General features: G+C 33.1%; 1 protein-coding gene across 3 annotated transcripts in view; it reads left to right on the forward strand.

Moving 5' to 3' along the window:
* LOC145277838 (uncharacterized) overlaps positions 1-18,933 on the forward strand; it is a 125,672-nt gene that overhangs the window by 41,455 nt on the left and 65,284 nt on the right. For all 3 annotated transcript variants that reach the window (XM_080129764.1, XM_080129766.1, XM_080129765.1), the window contains exons 7-11: positions 1,748-1,822; positions 3,950-4,102; positions 4,276-4,425; positions 4,535-4,693; positions 10,350-10,508. In XM_080129764.1, the coding sequence (XP_079985890.1) occupies positions 1,748-1,822; positions 3,950-4,102; positions 4,276-4,425; positions 4,535-4,693; positions 10,350-10,508 (696 nt within the window). The remainder of the gene's footprint in view (positions 1-1,747; positions 1,823-3,949; positions 4,103-4,275; positions 4,426-4,534; positions 4,694-10,349; positions 10,509-18,933) is intronic.

An 18,933-nucleotide genomic window follows, 5' to 3' on the forward strand; every position in this document is an offset into this window, starting at 1 on the left:
CAACAAAATGTTTAACTGGAAAATTATTTTACTGAAAACTATCAATATTAAACTATAAAAAGGAAGATACTAGAATTAAAAAGAAATAATATTTTATTTACACTCAATCAGATGTGCCTTATGCACTAATAAAAATGTAATTGGCATTTTGTTGCACTTTTTAAGATTTTAAATATTTATAAATTTTCTCATTATAAAAAACGATTATTTTATTGATTATAATTTTTTGACAGAAGAAATAAAATAAATTGCATATAAAACATTACAAGAAAAATTTTAAATCATAAGAAAAATCTAACATCAGTAAATTATCAATAAATTTTGTCATAATAAAATTATATTGATTAGATTAATCTTAATTTGTAAAAGAAAAAAACGACATTAAAAAATCAAATCAGCAAATTTATTCAATTTTGTCATAAAAACGATTGTTTTATTAATATTGGTAAGAAAACCTGTTTTACTTCATTATGATCATACATAAATTATGTCTGTAATATGTAAAGAAATTTTTTATAATGACAAAATTTATTAATTATTTACTGTTTTTTTAATTTTTTAATCATCGTTTTTTGTTTTGCAAATTAAAAAGAATCCAGTAATCCTTTTTTATATAAAAATATATTGACAATGTACTGATTTAAAATATTTCAATCGTTTTTTTTTTAATTAAAATAAAAATCAATTTACTAAATTTTGTACAAAATTTGACAATATTTACTGATATAATTTGATGATTTAAAATTTTTCTTCTAATGTTTTATATACAATTCATTTTATTTCTTCTGTCAAAAAATTATAATTAATATAATAATTGTTTTTTATAATGAGAAAATTTCTAAATATTTAAAATCCTAAAAAGTTCAACAAAATGCCAATTACATTTTTATTAGTGCATAAGGCACATCTGATTGAATGTAAATAAAAAAAAAAATTTGTTTAATTTTAGTATCTTTTTATAGTTTAATATTAAGTTTTCGGTAAAATAATTTTCTAGTTAAACATTTTGTTGAACATTTTTCTGTTGAGGCAGAAATTTTTTTCAAAAAAATATATATGTATATATAAGCATTACAGAATGCAACTTTTCATGAAATAAATATATATATTTATAGGAGATTTTAATTTTTTTTTATTGTATTTCTATTTAAACAAACAGATCCATGTTAACAGTTTGAACCAGTGTTGAACAGTTGATAATTTAGTAGTGTTCTCTCCAAATACACTGGAGTCTTAAGTTGAATTATTACCCAGTTTGAATTTCTATTTGCAAACAGTTATTCTTGGATGTCAGTCATTGTTATTTAAGATTTACAGTTCATCAGTTGAATTATCAATAGATTATCATTTCAGAACATAAATATAAGGATATCTGTTAAACTATCTACTACCCAACATATCATGTATAATACAAGCCCTAAAAATCTACAAATTCAAAAACGGTGTGAAATTTATATTCATTAAACATATTTTCATTAAAAGATTGTATCATCATATTTGATTTAACATTTGTTTTACATGATATTCCATAGATGTTCTCTCAGAATGCTTTTAATGAAAGCAACACAATTTTATGAATATTTATGATAGTTGTTAGATTAAATTAATTTTGAAAGCTAAGGAAAATTTAATTCTGTTATCTTATTAATTATAACTTTTTGGATTGCTTGCATTAATGTAATGTACCCTGTTATCAAAATATACCACTCTGAAAAATTAATGACAGTATTATTACTTATCTTTTCAGATTCCCCAGCAAAAAATTCCAACACTCCAAAGATTAAAGAAAAGTCCAAGAAGCGAAAAAGATGTTCAGAATCATGTAAAACAATTTGCTTGTTTTCTTTATCTTCTCCTTGTTCGAATTTCATTTATTGAAGTTTTTAAGTTTAAACTTTCATCAATAATAACAAAATTTGTTATGTAATCTTTTGCTGCAACAATATTGAAACTAATCTTATTCCCAAAATGCATTAAAAAAAAAAAAAAGGGATATAAAAATTCATTTATTTTTACTGATCCTCACAACAAATCTACTTGTGCTGAACAAATGAAGTTTAGCATTTTCTTCTGTTTTACTTAATCTGTAATGAATACCAACATAAACTATGGAGTTGGCTAAGCTGTGTTCAAATATCTGTTATAGATTTTCTGATTAGATTTAAAAATTTATTGGAAATTATGCTGATGTGTTGTGTCAAAGAACATGGAGTATTGCCAGAATATTCACTTTGACCAATTTAGTTGGAAAAACTATGAACTTCCCAGTAACTTGTGTTTAATGCAATTTTTATAATGTATATGTACACTTGTAGCTTCAGTTTGTGTCACACTATTTGTACTTTGTAGGTATTAAAATAAATTACAGCCTTGCTGTATATTCCTCAAAGATTTTGAGATATATTTATTTTTTACATATATTTAGTAATACTTCATGAAATTTTAGTTCAAAGTGAGCTAATGATAATATATTTTTAAATTTAAATATATTATTGGTAGTAATGTTTTTATTTATTCTTTGCCTCTTTTTGAATATATAATTTTCTTGATAAAGCTTAAAAAACAAAGATTTAAAATGTTAACTAAAGAAATGTTTCCATATAATAAAGTAAACTTAGTTTATTTCTCAGTTTATCATCTGATAAATTGATATTTACAATTATTTCAAATAAACAATTATATATGTTTAAAGTAAATATTTTACTAGTTCTGTCTTTAAATTACTCGTATATGATAATAAGAGGTAAAATAATTTTATTTAAAAAGATAAAAAAAAAAAAAACATCCTTGAATTTTTTTAAATCAAAATTATTGTAAAAATAGTCAAAAAACTTTTAAAGCTATAAATAATTATATTCTAATGGAAGTTTAATATATTTAGGAAGAAATCATCACTGAAATGAGTAATGAATGGTAAGATGAAAAAATGTATTTATAAATTGCTTGATGATAGAAATCCTATTCAATTTTTTCTTATATTTTTCCAGGGACAAAAATGGAAAAAATGTATCAATACTATATTTGGTTCTGTGCGCATCAGTCCAAATGTTTTCGCGACTAATAATTTGGAATATGCAGCAAAAATCGTTGACATTTTTAACATTTCTCACTGTATATTATCATTACTCCTCAGCACTTTAGACCATTGTGAGATTGGTATATGTATTGTAAGTTTTTTTAAGTCATAATGTGTACAGAATGACTTTAAAATACTTAACAAGCAAAATTCATGCTTGTAAAAGTGTCTTTTGAGAAGATCTTATTTCAACTGACATTAATAGTATACAGAGAAAATTTACAACAGGTGTGCATAGTTTGAGTTATAAAGAGATCTCAAAAATGTTATAATATGGGGAACAAATCATATGAAACGGTAATAATTTTAGACAATTTTTTTTTTTTTTTTTCAAAGCCTCAAACATGAAAATATATCTTTAAAGTTGCTGGACTTTGGTAAAAATGTATTTAGCATAGTTTTGCAAATACAATTCACCAATTTTGTTTGCATGAATAGTATTGGGAACTTACAGATGAGATTTTTAAAAAGAACCTGAACTAATTTCACATGAAAATCATTGATGATTTCATGTTTTTTTGTCAAATATTTAGTTACAAGTATTGTGCCATAAAAATAAAAATATTTTTAAAAATTTGATTTTCATAAATAAATGTTTGTTTGAAGAAATGGTTTCAGATAATTTATTAACAATTGGTAGTTACAAATCTCATACCTTTAGATTTTGGTTATGCAGCTGAATCTGATTTTAAATAGTTTTATAAAATGATGGTAGCTACATTTTGGCAGAAGTCTATATGCTACATGCATATCAATACGTTGTATGAATTCAAAATGCTAAATAACAAAAGATTTTATTGAAATCATTAAAAAAAAAAAATACAATTTTTTAGATGCTTCATTATAAAATAAAGATTATTTGTTGATTTCCAGTATCTTTTTCAATACCTGACCTTGATGCTTCTCAAGTAAGTCAGGCTGAGCTTGAAAATCTACCTTCAAAGAAAAGAAAGAAGAAAAAATGCAATGAAAGTCTCATGTCTGTTGATGTAATGGACAACAGTTGTCTTATGCCTCAAACATCAGGTTAGTTTCAGCTGCTTCTCTTTCAATGTGAATAAAATATAGATTTTTGTAATGTAGTTTCATTCATGTATTTTCTATATATATTCCTATGATAAGAAATAAAAATGTAATTTCTTTTTATGTCAGGATTTTGTTTTATGGTTTTTCATTTCTTATTCAATCTTTTTCAATAGTTGACCTTCATGCTTCTCAATCAGACCACATTGACCTTGAAGAATCTTCTTTGAAGAAAAAGAAACACAAAAAGAAGAAAGAACTTGATAAAAGTGTTACATCTGTTGATATGAGGGATGACAACAGTTCTTCTCTGCCCCAGACTCCAAGTAAGTTTCATCCTATTCTCTTTCCATAACAAAAGTGTTTTTTATGACAAAGTTCTGTTTTATAAAAAGAAATATCATTTTTCACTTTTCATTATTCAATGTTTTGCAGTATCTATTTCAATGGTTGACCTTGATGCTTCCCAATCCTTTGACCTCAATGAATCTTCCTCAAAGAAAAAGAAAAAGAAACACAAAGAGAAGAAAGAGTTCAGTGAAACTCTATCCGTTGATATGACAGAGGACAGTTGTTTCATGGCCCAAACTCCAGGTTAGTTCTTTTTTTGGTTCTTTTACAATCATCTTCTCATAACAGAAAATTAATGACAAAAATTCATTCTTCGTTTTTATTTTTATTTTAATTTTCATGAAACAAATCACAAGTTTTTATTTACTAAAAACATAAACAAGCCAAAAATGTGACTTTAAATAATACATTTTAACAAAGTGAACCTTTAGAAATTCCATGTTGAAATACATGTTTTTTTGTTGAAAAATAAATCTAGATGAAATTTTATTGAATTTCTAACATATAGATATATACACAGATAATAGTGGAATACAATATTAAGTTCTTTATCAGAGTAACTGATCTTTATTGTTATACATATTTTATTTTAGCTGGGAATGGGGCATCCTACCAGATGCTAGACATTCACCCGATGTCTCATACATTCCAACTGAAAGATATTTTTATGATTCTAGCCCTGTCAGTGGGGCATTAGAATATGCTGACTACCCCCTTGCAAAGGATAAAAGCCTCTCAATGGGGGCCACCTGTTGACCATGGGTGGTGACCTGTGATGCCGAAGGACGGGATCCTGGTGGCTGAGCAGATCATACCCAGGACATTATAAGGACATGAACCTGCAACATACCATTTTAGCTCTTACTTTGGCTAGACAGGAGGTTGGATAGGCCTGATCCAATCAATTGGTTAATCACGTCTAGCTCTAAATTTGATAAATGTAACAAGAAAACATGCTTACGTTCCGCACATTACACAATAAACAGATTTAGTAAGTGGTGGTTGAAGGGTTATGCCACTTGATGGACAACAAACCCAACATGACTCGAAAACATTTTTTTTTTTCTAAAAAACAAAATAAAGTTTTAAAAACAAATAAAGAACCACTAATGCTTGGGTCTGCCAAAGAGTAACATATACCCCTCCTTTATTTATCCCTGTTGTGTTAGGGCATATGAATTCCCCCAATACCTCTCTTATAGGGTCCATGAGCAGAAAAAATGAAAAAAAAATATGCTAAACTATGTACCAAATTATGCCTCTCAAAAAAGATCCCATTCCGAAGTCTCTGATCTTTCAGATTCAAACATGGAAAATAAAATGAAATATGATAATACAAACTTCTCACCATACATAGTGGTGGAATCAATCAGTGAAAAACTGTTACGATATCGCCTTTCACAATAGAAAAAATATTCTCCAAAAGTATTAAACCAAAAACAATTAAAAAAACTAAAACAATGGCAAATAAAAAACTAGCAGATGAGCTACTAAAATGGAAACAATTTGATAACAATTAAAACTTACCCGCACAAAACCCTAAACTCGGGCAAAAGTGTAATTAAACTCTGAACTATCATTGTGCACAATAGAAGAAATCAAATAAATCTCAAAATGCAAAACGTTGCAGATGTATAAAGAATACAAATAAGAAAAACAACAGGAATCATATTCACTAATACGTACATCCTAACCTTTGATAGCTCTAAAATCCCAAAATAGGATAACTGATAATAAACACGAAACCATATGTCTCTAACCCACTAAGATGTCGCAATTGGGCATCATCGTAAGAAATGCACCCTCCCCTCCAACATGCATAAGATGCTGGGGAAAAGATTCACACAAAGATTGTAAAAATGAATTTAAATGCACTAATTGCAATGAAAATCACTGAGCAAACTCCAAAAATTTCCTTATTTGGATAAAAAAAAAAGAAAAAAGAAATCTTCAAAATAAAACACACTAAAATTTTCTTCGCAGCCAGGAAAATAATAGAAAATACCAATTACGCAGAAATAAAAAAATAAAAAAATACAAATATATCAAATCATCATACAAAAGCAATAAACCCAACCAATGTAAAAATAGATGTCATAAAACAAAATGAAAAATTTCTATTTTTTTTATTTCAGGTGGCACATCCATCCTAGTCAGAAATGATATATCTCACAAAACTTAAAGCAAACCTACAAGCAATAGCAATTAAATAACTCTACATAAACAAATCAACTTCTGCTCAATCTACATTCTACCAAATGAGAAATTAAGAGAAAAAATTGCAAAACATAATACTACAACTACTCACACCTTTCATATTACTGGGAGACTCTAACTCGCCCAACCCAATATGGGGTTGTAGCGAAACCACTCCTGGAAGTAAAAATAACCTATGCAGTTACCTTTAATGCATCCAAAACCAAACTCCTATCCTTACATTATCAACGCTCTGATCCCCATCTGGCATCAATTGTGATGGATGGCTCTCGTCTGGGTGAGGCCCTGTGTTTTGACAAGCTTCTGGGTTTGAAATAGAACACGTACATCTGATCTGAAATGGAACACGTACATCAAGTCTGTTGCCAAGGTCGCTGGAAAGATGGTGGGATCCTTCTACCGCTCCAGAAGATATCTCACTACTGATGCAATTCTCTATCTATATAAAAGCCAAGTACGTCCAAGGATGGAATACTGTTGCCATATCTGGGCAGGAGCTGCTAAAAACAGCCTATCCTACCTTGACAGAGTACAAAATAGACTTCGTGGCTTAGTGGGGGGTGCCCTTTTCTCTACCCTGCAACCTCTCTCCCACAGAAGAGATGTTGCGAGCCTATCCTTGTTTTATCATTATTTCCATGGCAGGTGCTCGTCTGAACTCCAATCTCTCGTCCCTCCTCGCCAATCTTTCACAAAAAACATCCATCTAGCTGAATCCACTGTGAAAAATTTCCCCACTCTATATCTGTGCCTAAATCAAAACGTGGATTCCATGAACAAAGCTTCTTTCTTAGAACTGCACGCCTGTGGAACTCTGTTCCATCTGCCTGCTTCCCACCTGACTACAACTTGGATGTCTTCAAGTCCAACGTGAACAAATTCCTAATGAACCGCCCCCTTAAGTAAACACTTCATCAAATCTCCACACTAACGTAATGTACTTGCAATAACCCTTATCCCTGAGTGGCTTCCGGGCCTTGATAAGTGGTGATCACTGTGTAAAAAAAAAAAAAAAATTTACAACAACCAATTCCCAACACACGTGTCCGCACTCGGGAAATTTTTCAGCAACAAACCTAACCCTACGTGATTCATCCGTTCTAATGAACTTTACGCAGTCAGCACAGAATGCTACATGTCGAATTGACCACTTACCAATAATACTAGAAAGTCTGAATACCAATCCAGAAGACAACATTCCAAATTGGAACCTCAAAAAAGCAAATTTAAAACAATTTGTTTTACGGCATTTTTTAAAGAACTATATTATAAAAATAACAGCGTTTCAAATTAATATTGCTAAAAAATGCCAACAACAGATCTTAAATTTAAAAACTATAAAAAGACAGTGCATTCAAGTGGTGAGTCATTGTAGCTCATTTTTCGAACGTCAGACTCTATAGCTGTTGGTGTCGGGAGTTCAATCCCAACCCATGCTGATGATGGCTGAAAGCTAGAAAAATCCCTTTTCTGCACATAATAATGTCTACTATTATAATGGGCAAGATCAAAGTGTAGTATCTGTTCTTCAGATGCAGCACTTCCATTTCTTCTCTTTCGGTGGAGGAGCAGTCCTTCACGACTGGGACAATTTTTTATTTTTGTACCTTTTCTCCACGTTAAAAACCACTTACCACTAACGTGTCTAACTTTGTTCCGTGGGGAGGCATTGTAAATAGGTACTAGTATAAGAGTAGAGATATCTGATCGTTTTTAGGTGGATTTTATATGTAAAAGGAATTTTGTGTGTATGAGTTTGTTCCTTATGGATTCTGAAACAGCTGGGCAAATTTTTTAAGGTACTTGATGTGTCTGGAAGTGTTCTTATGTAGATTTTGTATCAAAATGCATCTAGTAAGTATCAAAAATCGATAATCAAAAAAAATCTGATAAAGAACGTAGTCTAATTTTGATCAAAATTAACACTTTTATACAATCTAACATCACAAGAGCATTTAAAGTTTTATTGCTGCACAAGCATAAAAGCCCAATCAATTGTAGATTCTTTTATAAAGCGGGGGCATGTTCAAAATGCAAAATTGAACCATATTGACTTTTTTATGTTTAACTTTAATTCAAATGATTGTTAAAATAATTTCACAAAATCAACAGTTGAGTCTTTGATAAACAAGGATGTGTTCAAATGATAAACAAGGATGTGTTCAAAATTAATGGTTAAAGCACAATTGAACCATGATACTTGACTTTTGCATTTTAAACTGAAGCCATTATTTACAGATAATTTTATAAAATTAACAGATTCTCTACAGTGCAACAATATATTGTGAACTAAGTCACTGTAGGGAGGCATGTGAAGCTTCCTTCCAGTATGGGGGGGGGCGGGTGCTTACTAGAGCAGGCAATTAATTGATTTGATTTTAAAATCGATAATTTCACCAATTTCGATGACAATGTATGGGAGAGTGGAACATTTGTTAATCCTCATTCAATCTCGGACAATGTCGGGTCTCCCTCTTCGTTGACTAAAAAGGAAGACATAGCTGAAAACTTTACCCAAGTCTCCTCATTCGAAAATTAAACAGAAATATTTAAAAAAATGAAAATAATTGAAGAGATGAAAAATCTGGATTTCAAATCTCAAAACACAAAATAACAAAATGGTCAGAAGAAAACAGTTTCAAATTATCAGAAACCAAAACGAAATATACTCTACAAAAATTGCACAATAACTCAACCCTAATATTGAATTGCAATAGTTTATGAATTTAAATTTTTAGAGATTATATTTTGCCAAAAATTAATTTTTATTCTCTCATGTAATTATACAATATAAATGAAAATATAACACTTACATTAAAAATATATGACAAGTCACTTACACAAAAAAGTTTCATTTCTGAAGAAAACCAATAGATGGATTTTCTAATAAAATTTGCTAAGTTTCTTTTTATACTTAAACTCTTTGTATTATTTAGTAAATGTTTTATACTAAACTTTAGTATTTCTAGTTTTTCATTTGATCATATACACAGACTAAAACTAAAATACATGAGCTAAATATTGTAGCACCTCTCCCCCCCCCCGAAGAATTTCAATTCCACTACTGAAAACTGTTTTCTATCCTTAAATTCCTAAAAATGGTTAGTTTTTTTTCTAATAAAATGTGCTGACAGATTAGGCCATAATTTAGTAGAGAACATAAGGGGAGGTAATCAGTAATTATTTTTAGTTTCTATATATAATGGTTATTTACCCTAGTTCAATCAATTTGACTCTTTTTCATCAAAACAGTAAAATTTGATTTTCTTTAATAAATCTAAAACGACTTGATCAAATTATGTGATATTTAAAAATTTCTATCTTCATCCCATGACTAGTATCATATTAACATTTTTGTATTTTCTTTAATTTTAAATGTCACAATAAGTGCCAATTTGAATAAGCACCTTTTTGTTTTAAATCTGATGCAATTTTTCTTATATAATATTTTTTTTTATTCAAGTTTTTCATTATATGTAGGTTATGCTTCTTGCTAAACAGTTTTGTATTCCTCCTTATTTTACAGATTTTTTTCCTCATTTTTATCTTTATTTCTTTCTGAATATTTTGTTTGTTTTTATTATTTTATTTTCTTTCCATAACAAAAGTGTTTTTTATAACAAAGTTCTGTTTTATAAAAAGAAATATCATTTTTCACTTTTCATTATTCAATGTTTTGCAGTATCTATTCCAATGGTTGACCTTGATGCTTCCCAATCCTTTGACCTCAATGAATCTTCCTCAAAGAAAAAGAAAAAGAAACACAAAGAGAAGAAAGAGTTCAGTGAAACTCTATCCGTTGATATGACAGAGGACAGTTGTTTCATGGCCCAAACTCCAGGTTAGTTCTTTTTTTGGTTCTTTTACAATCATCTTCTCATAACAGAAAATTAATGACAAAAATTCCTTCTTCGTTTTTATTTTTATTTTAATTTTCATGAAACAAATCACAAGTTTTTATTTACTAAAAACATAAACAAGCCAAAAATGTGACTTTAGGTAATTCATTTTAACAAAGTAAACCTAAATATCAGTAATGCCATTTTTCTCAGTTTAAAGAAATCTACAGTTAAGTGATGTTGATTTTTTTTCGTATAACTTTGTATTCATGTTTATCTATTTTATAGTATATATTTAAATGAATAAGTGTAATAGATTTTTCATTTAACACTCCTTTTTTACCATCAAAATTGCTTACTATCATTTAAATCAATGATAGAACATATTTAAAAATATTCTAGAAACGAGCCAAAGATAATCATTTGAATTATTTTTTAAACAGTTCATAAAAAATATATGCTATTATACATTTGTAATTTTATTGTACCATTTTGTGTGAGTATGTATATAAAGGATTGGTGTGGGCATGTGTTAAAAGCACACAGATGCTCTAGTGTCATATATAGCTTCTTCCAATATAATCATCCCCATGTGCACATCGTGGATTCTGCCATGCTAATGGGGCTCTGGTGAATGGAGAATGTTCAGTACCAGAAAATTGAATCCCCCACTGCCTTTAAGGGTGAGGTAACTCTGACAGAAATCTCCAGAGGAGCTTAGGCCCTGTTGACTACGGCATTCATGATCCACCGGTGTGTGGACCATGCTCTGATGCCCAGTCATGGGTAAATGACATTAGCGGCGTAGAAGGAGCTCCTATAAGCCATGGTGGAGGCAATCCTTCTAGGAGAGGACAACTCTTACACGAAATCTGCGGTCAAGGCAATTACCAGTCATCTTGCAATGGCTTGTCACTGAGTTATTGTTGTTGAAACTTAGAGAGTGGCACTCATATCATACAAGTGCTTGTCACTTTAATACAATGATGTACAGATGTTACTTGAGATCTATCTTTTATCTTTATCGGTCGTTCATTTTTATTGCAAGTCCTACGGCGATGGAGGAGTGGCAACGTGTACAGACTTGACCAGTTGGAAGTAAACAGTCACAAATCTGCACAGAGGCGACAGGAACCCTATCTTAACGTTGTTGTGCCTTCACATGACAGTGGCCAACTCCAGTGGGGGTTCCTGTGACTGAGCAGCCCTATTCAGGGAGAGCACCGCTCACCCAGTGTCTTGGGAAAGTGCTAGAAAAGGTGCACTAAAAAGTGTCTGTCATACTATCACTGGTTAGTTTCCTGCGACTAACAAAAAATGTATCTCCAAAAAGGAGTGAAATTCAATTTATGCTGTTGGAATGTATGCACTCTTTTTGATAAAGAGTCATCCAACCGTCCAGAGCGCAGAACAGCGTTTGTTACTGCAGAGCTACGGAGACTTGATATAGATATTGCTGCTCTGTCAGAGACTCGTCTCTCAGGAGAAGATCAAATGACAGAGGTATCATCAGGATACACTCTCTTCTGGATTGATAAACCGGAGAGTATCCGTAGAAATGGTGGAGTCGGTTTTGCGATTAAAACATCCTTGGTTGATACTATGGAATTTCCTTCCAGTATCTGTGACCGCATCATGAAACTTTGTGTTCCTCTCTCACGATTCATCACTATTCTTTCGGTCTATGCACCACAAGCGAATGAAGATGACATCTTGTGTTTTTATGAGTCTCTGCGCTCTGTTGTTGCATCTACACCAATTAATGAAAAACTTGTTATTCTTGGTGATTTCAATGCATGTGTTGGGAAAGACTATGAGACCTGGAGTCCTCTTGGCCGCTATGGTATCGGTACCATAAATGCTAATGGCCTTAAGATACTAGAGCTGTGTTCAGAATTTAATCTTGCTATCTGTAACACTTTTTTTCACCGTAAACTGAAGCACAAAGCTACTTGGATACACCAACGTTCAAAGCATGGTCACCTAATTGATTGACTTCATCATAACTCGAAAATGCGACCTTTGAGATGCATATACTGTTGGTGCCATGCACAGTGTTGAATGTGACACCGATCACAATTTGGTGAGAGGAAAGTTTAATCTACGAATCCGTAAGAAAGTTCATCATAGTGGCGTTAAGGTGCTTAGCCATATTGATGTCGCCAAGTTAAAGTTCAAAAGAGTATGGCAGAAAAGCTTGATAATTTTGCATCTGATGGTACATGGGTGAATTTCAAGACTCAGGTTTATTCTGCTGGTGCTGAAGTTCTTGGCTTCAAGAGGGATAAGAACAAAGACTGATTTGACGACAACAATCTTGAAATTAATCAGTTGCTGATGAATAAACAGACAATTTATAAATCTTTACTTTGTGAAGATCATTCTGATCATACAACTAATTTGTGACAATACAAAGAGGTCAAAGCCACATTGCAACGTGAGCTAAGAAAAATGAAAAACCAATGGTGGATGAATATAACGGAGCAGATCCAAAAGGCGTTTGACACAAAGAATTTGAAGGAATTTTATAGACACCTGCACCAAGTATTTGGTCTTCCTACCTCTTCAATATCTCCCCTGATGTTGAAAGATGGTTCTGTTGTCATTAAGGATCCAGAAAATATCTTGAAAAAATGGCAAGAGCACTTTACTGTTTCACAATCCCTCAGCAGTAGATGCTGATGCAATTGATAGCTTACCACAATGTGATATCATATTCAGAATGGATCGTTTGCCTAGTCTGGTTAAGGTGCAGTTAGCTATCACATAAGTCAGCAGTGGCAAGGCACCTGGTTTAGATGGTGTTCCGGTGTAACTTCTTAGGATTGGCGGTATGAAGATTGCTAATGCTATCCTTGGTTTTGTTGAGGAAATCTGGGAAGGTGCTCCTGTTCCACAGAATTTTTGTGACCACTACTGTGGGATTACGCTTTTGGAAGCTGCTGGGAAAGTTCTTGCATGACTTCTATTAAACAGGTTACTGGAGGATGTTTGTCCTAATGCTACTCCAGAGTCACAAAGTGGCTTTAGGTCTGACAGAGGAACTATGGATATGATTTTTTCAGCCCAGGAAGCCCAGGAGAAATGCATTGATCAACAGATACCGCTATATCAAGTGTTTGTGGATCTAACCAAAGCATTTTAAACCGTCAACAGGGATGCTCTCTGGTGTGACATGATCTTTAAATTGGATTATGTATTTAAATCAAAATTTAAATACTTAATTTTAGGCTGACAAGATATATCATTTTCTATTTTTATATTTTGTCGCCGACGTAAAATAAAATATGATTCCCACAAGATAAGCTAATACAGTAGTTGTTTCAAATTGAGCGAAAGTCTACTAATATACTCCCCCCCCTTTAAAACTTGCAGAGACTTTACCGGCTGGAGATTTCGTCAAGTTTATTTTTAGACCGGATTGTGAAACAGAGAAGAAGAGGGGGAAACCTGAAGTGGGATCACTTCCCCTTTCCCTTTTTTTAACTGGACACTAGCGGAAGTCGCTCTTTTCAGTTTGGGTCGCCGACCTGTGAAGAGGTCTCTCTCCTCGTGGGAGGAGAGGGTGACTTCTTCCCCTCATGCGAAAAGGATACAGATATACGAGACATGGACAACGCGACCTTCTTCAGTCATGCAAGAGAATGTGATTAATTTACTTTCTCACGAAAGAGACGATGACCTTTTTTTCCCATCATGCGAAGGAGATGCGGATGTACCGAACGCGGATGATGTGACCCCTTATCCCTCACAAAATGGACAGATATATAATGCGCGAGCAAGAAAAGAGAACACGTGAATTTGCTATCCAAACTTTTTGCCCACCGAAGGAAATATATTGGATTGACTGCATCGTTGACGAGTTGGGAAACACACCAGTAAAAGAAATGAAAAAAGGGGGAAAACAAAAGAGACCTGTAAGTGCAAAGACTTTGATTACCCTCCCCCAAGAACTTTCACTCATTTCAATACACGTAGATATACTTCAGATTCCATAACTTTAAATACATTTCTTTTTTTTTCGTTAAACTCTTCCTTTTTTTTTTTATCTTAAATAAATTTTTGTATCGTTTGAGAAAGTGTTATTTTATCGCATTTTTATTGTGTTCCTCCTTGTGTTTCTATCCACTTGTTTTATTTTTTTTTTGCCATGTCACATATGTGATAAAGAGAAAATACTTGGGTTCTTGCTTTCCCGTAAATTCCCTTATACCCCCCCCCTTTTGGCAACGTGTTACAAAGATAAACGATATTTGTTTTATTATTAAGTTTCTGTTCATACCCCTACGTCTATTTGTTTCTTAAATTGCCCATTTTTTGTCGCATGTGTAACACTGGTAGGGTCTCCTTTGTCAGAATATTCAAAGAACAGCACAGGGACACGAAAGCTTCAGTCTCGTTTAACAGAAAATTGTCTGATGAAATCCCAGTTGACAATGGTGTCAAACAAAGTGATATTCCTGCCCCTACTCTTTTCTCTATATATTTTGCTGCTCTACTTGCTCATGCGTTTCAGGATTGCGATAAGCGTGTCATGTTAAAGTTTCCAACCACAGGTCGCATTTTTAATCTTAGAAGATTTAATGCCAGAATCAAGTTGCATCATGTCTTAGTCAAGACGATGCTGTTTTTTTGTCGCACACCAAGACATATAATGGATAATCTATTTTCACAGATTTTGTGACGTATTCAGGATTGATTGCAAGTCATGGAGCGAGCAGATGAAGGTTCATCTTTTATTACAAAAATTGGAACATAATAAGTTTGTGGACTACATCCCTAAACAGACAAGCAAATTGTCCTTTGACGAGACAGTAAAATCTTTGGAATTATATTGTCCAAAAATCAGCTTATTCCATAAACGATGGAGATGCATCAACCTGACATGCAAAGTAGACCAAGATTACACCACATTTGCTTCGGTCATAAATAGACACTGTGACGACTTCAAACTATCTTCATTGATGGCTTACAACTTTAAGGCTCTGATTTTTATTCAAGGCTTAGTGTCAACCAAGGACGCTGAACTCAAATGCCGGGCACTAACCAAATTGGAAAAGGAACCAAATATAACCCTTCAACAATTGGCTGAGGAATGCCAAAGAATCATCTTGGAGAAGCAAGAATCCAAAAATATAGAAGAGGCAGGTGTAGCGCATATTAGAAAGTTACGAAGTAACAAAAAATCTTACTCTCCAAACAGTCAAGTGAAAGCCAAACATGTTCCTCAAGAAAAATCTCCAAACAAACCTGAGTTACCCCATTATCCATGCAAAGGATGTGGAGAACTCCGCTGCCAGAAGGATTGTCCATACCGGTCCCAGAAATGTGATCGGTGCAGATGCAATGGACACAAAGCCTCACATTGCAGAGCAAAAGGACCCCGCAGGAGCTACATAAAAATAAGGACTCAAGCGGACGACGAAAATGTACAGAAGTATGTGACGGGAAAAATGGGGGATAAGAATGTTGGACTTCAACTTGACAGTGGTTCAGATTTGTCCATCATAAACTGCCATACTTGGTGCAAAATCAGAAAACCGAAGATGATGAGAAGCAAGGAAGTTGCTCGTTCAATAACTGGAGAAAGAATAAGATTTGAAGGTGAGGTTACAACTAACGAAACATTGAAGGGAAAAATACTGAATCTCAAGATGTTTGTATTAAAAAACACTAATAACCGTTTTGGGACAGACTGGATCCAAAAATTTGAACTCTGGGACTCGCCCATTAGTGATTTTTGTGAAAAGATGGATAACCTTACAGCTGAAGCTGAAAAACTAAAGAAAGACCCGAAGGAGTCATTCCCCAATGTTTTTTTTTTTTTTTTTTTTTTTTCAGACAAACTAGGCTGCTGTACAAAAATGGAGGGAAACTTCAAGTTACAAGACGATGCCACCCTAGTCTTCAAAAAGAAATGCAGCATACTGTTTGCCTCTATACAAAAAATTGACATAAAACTGGACAGACTCGTCAAAGCAGGAATCTTAACCCCAGTCAATGAATGGGCTGCCTCCACTGTGTATGTGAAGGAAAAAAATCAAACGATATCAGAGTCTGCACACACTTCTCGACCAGATTGAATACAGCACTTAAGGATCTTCATTACCTGCTACCCAGCCCTGAGGAAGTGTTTACGCAACTAAATGTTGGAAAAATATTCTCAAAAATAGATCTGAGTGAAGCATACCTCCAGATTCCCGTTGTAGAAGAAAGCTCAAAACTTTTAATACCAAGAAGTGAGGAACCACTTGAAGACTCTGTGATTGCATCACTACGATCAGAGAGAGTTTATAATTCAATCCTATGTAACACTGAAAAAACTCATTACTCTGGAGGATATAAGGAAAGAAGCCGAAAGCGACGATTTTATAAGAGAAACCAAGGAAAAATTGCAGACTGATGAACAAGTAGCAAAGGTTTTCTCAACATGCGACCAGGTATTATTATATCGGGGGAGAGTAGTTATTTCAGCGACACTCCAAAAGAAAATCTTAAAGGATTTTTACACAGGACACCCTGGCACCACCAGAATGAAAAGTTTAATGCATTCATACATGTTCTGGAAAAACATGGACAAGGATATTGAAGAAAAGGTGAAAGCATGCAGAGGATGTGCACTAGTTGTTAAAGCGCCACCAATTCAATTTAGTCCATGGTCTAAAGCTGACTACCCATGGTCATGGATACATGTGGGCTATGTGGAACCACTTGATGGACAGTACTACCTCATAGAAGTGGACAGCTTTTCTAAGTGACCTGAAGTCTTTACGTACAAAAGCTTGACTACTGACTTCACTATAAAAACTCTTCATGAGTTACGTTTAGTGTCAGATAACAGCACTCGGTGTACATCTGGGGACTTTAAAGAGTTCATGGAGGACTTACAACTGGACTACATCACAACTCCGACTTACCACCCTAGGTCAAACGGACAGGTCGAAAGATTTGTGGACACCTTGAAGAAGGCAAAGGACACTCCTTCCGAAAAAGCGTTGCAACAATTTCTTCAAGTGTACCGCATAACGCCTAATGAGAATACACCATCCCAAATGTCTCCGGCAGAAGTGATGTTCACAAGAAAAATACAGCCAGTCTTTGACAAATTATTACCAAAACAGGTAAAAATCCGCAAAGACAACTGTTCCCAAAAAGAATTATGTGCCGGGAGAGAAAATATCCTTCCAGATGCACAAATATAATAATACTTTCTGAGAGCAAGGCACAATCAAGAACGGGATCAGTCATATGGTCTTCTGGGGTGCAGGGGTAGTTGACACCCCTATATTCATGATAATATGAATCCATCTGGCACTATGTAAGCCAGACATTCATTTCTGCTCTTGAGTGAAGAACACCCATGCAGTTCAACTGCTCATAGGACTCTCACCTTAATATTGTGCCCCGCTAACCAGGACGATAATATATATATATATATATATATATATTTCATAATTTTTTGGGTGGGGTATAAAATTTGAATATTGCAATCATGAAGGGATGATTTTTATTGTTCACTAGCGGGGGGGGGGGGTACCTGGCGTGGCCCGGGTGTTTGTAGGTGTGTGTTGTGTGTGGAGGGGGGGGGGTATCAAAACAACCCTGTTTTTAAAAAAAACGTTGGTTGGGTGTTTGGAGGTGTAAAAGAAAAAAAAGTTTTTGTAGGAAAGTAGGCTTGAACCCCGAACCTTTGACGTGGAGATGGAAACTTAATTTAATTTTTATAAAATGAAATTAACAGGTGCGAGAACCTTAAGTCGTGTGATGTTTGACCTTGAAACATGACACGGCTGTAGGCCAGTTTTTGCTTGTTTTATACTGAAAAGTGAAAGATACACAGGACGTTCTAAAAATCTGGAAAAAATCTCATGTGAAAGTCAGGCAAATTAAATAGACAGGCGATCCCCATTCGTAACTCATAGATATTATCATTTATACGTGATATAAAAAGTTTTAAGAAGGAATGAGCCGACCGAAATGTCCAGCGAAAAAAGCCTTTTACAGACATACACAAAAAAGCGAACACACATACATACACACATTTTCGCTTTTATATATATAGATGATTCAAAGTAAAATACTAAAACATGTTAAAAAAAAAAAAAAAAAAAAAAAAATTTTTTTAAAAAGGAAGAAGAGGAAAGAAAAAAGAGGAGTCAGCTGACCGGTTTTGCCCTTATTTTTCCAAAGCTGAATCAAGGGGTTTGCGATTAAAAAAGAAAGAACAAAAATATGTACTTTATTAAAATAAAGCTGCGTTGCGTTATATGAGAAAAAATAAATAAATAAAAAGCAGGGAAGCGATTAAAATAAAACATGATTTTTTTTTTTTTTTTTTTTTTACAAAGGAGTTACCACTTATCAAGGCCCAAAGGCTACTTGAGGATAAGGGTTAATGAGAGTACAGTAATCAATGGCACAATATCG

The sequence above is a fragment of the Euprymna scolopes genome, chromosome 6 (genome assembly GCF_053919585.1).
Source record: "Euprymna scolopes isolate OS-2025 chromosome 6, ASM5391958v1, whole genome shotgun sequence".
Taxonomy (NCBI): domain Eukaryota; kingdom Metazoa; phylum Mollusca; class Cephalopoda; order Sepiida; family Sepiolidae; genus Euprymna; species Euprymna scolopes.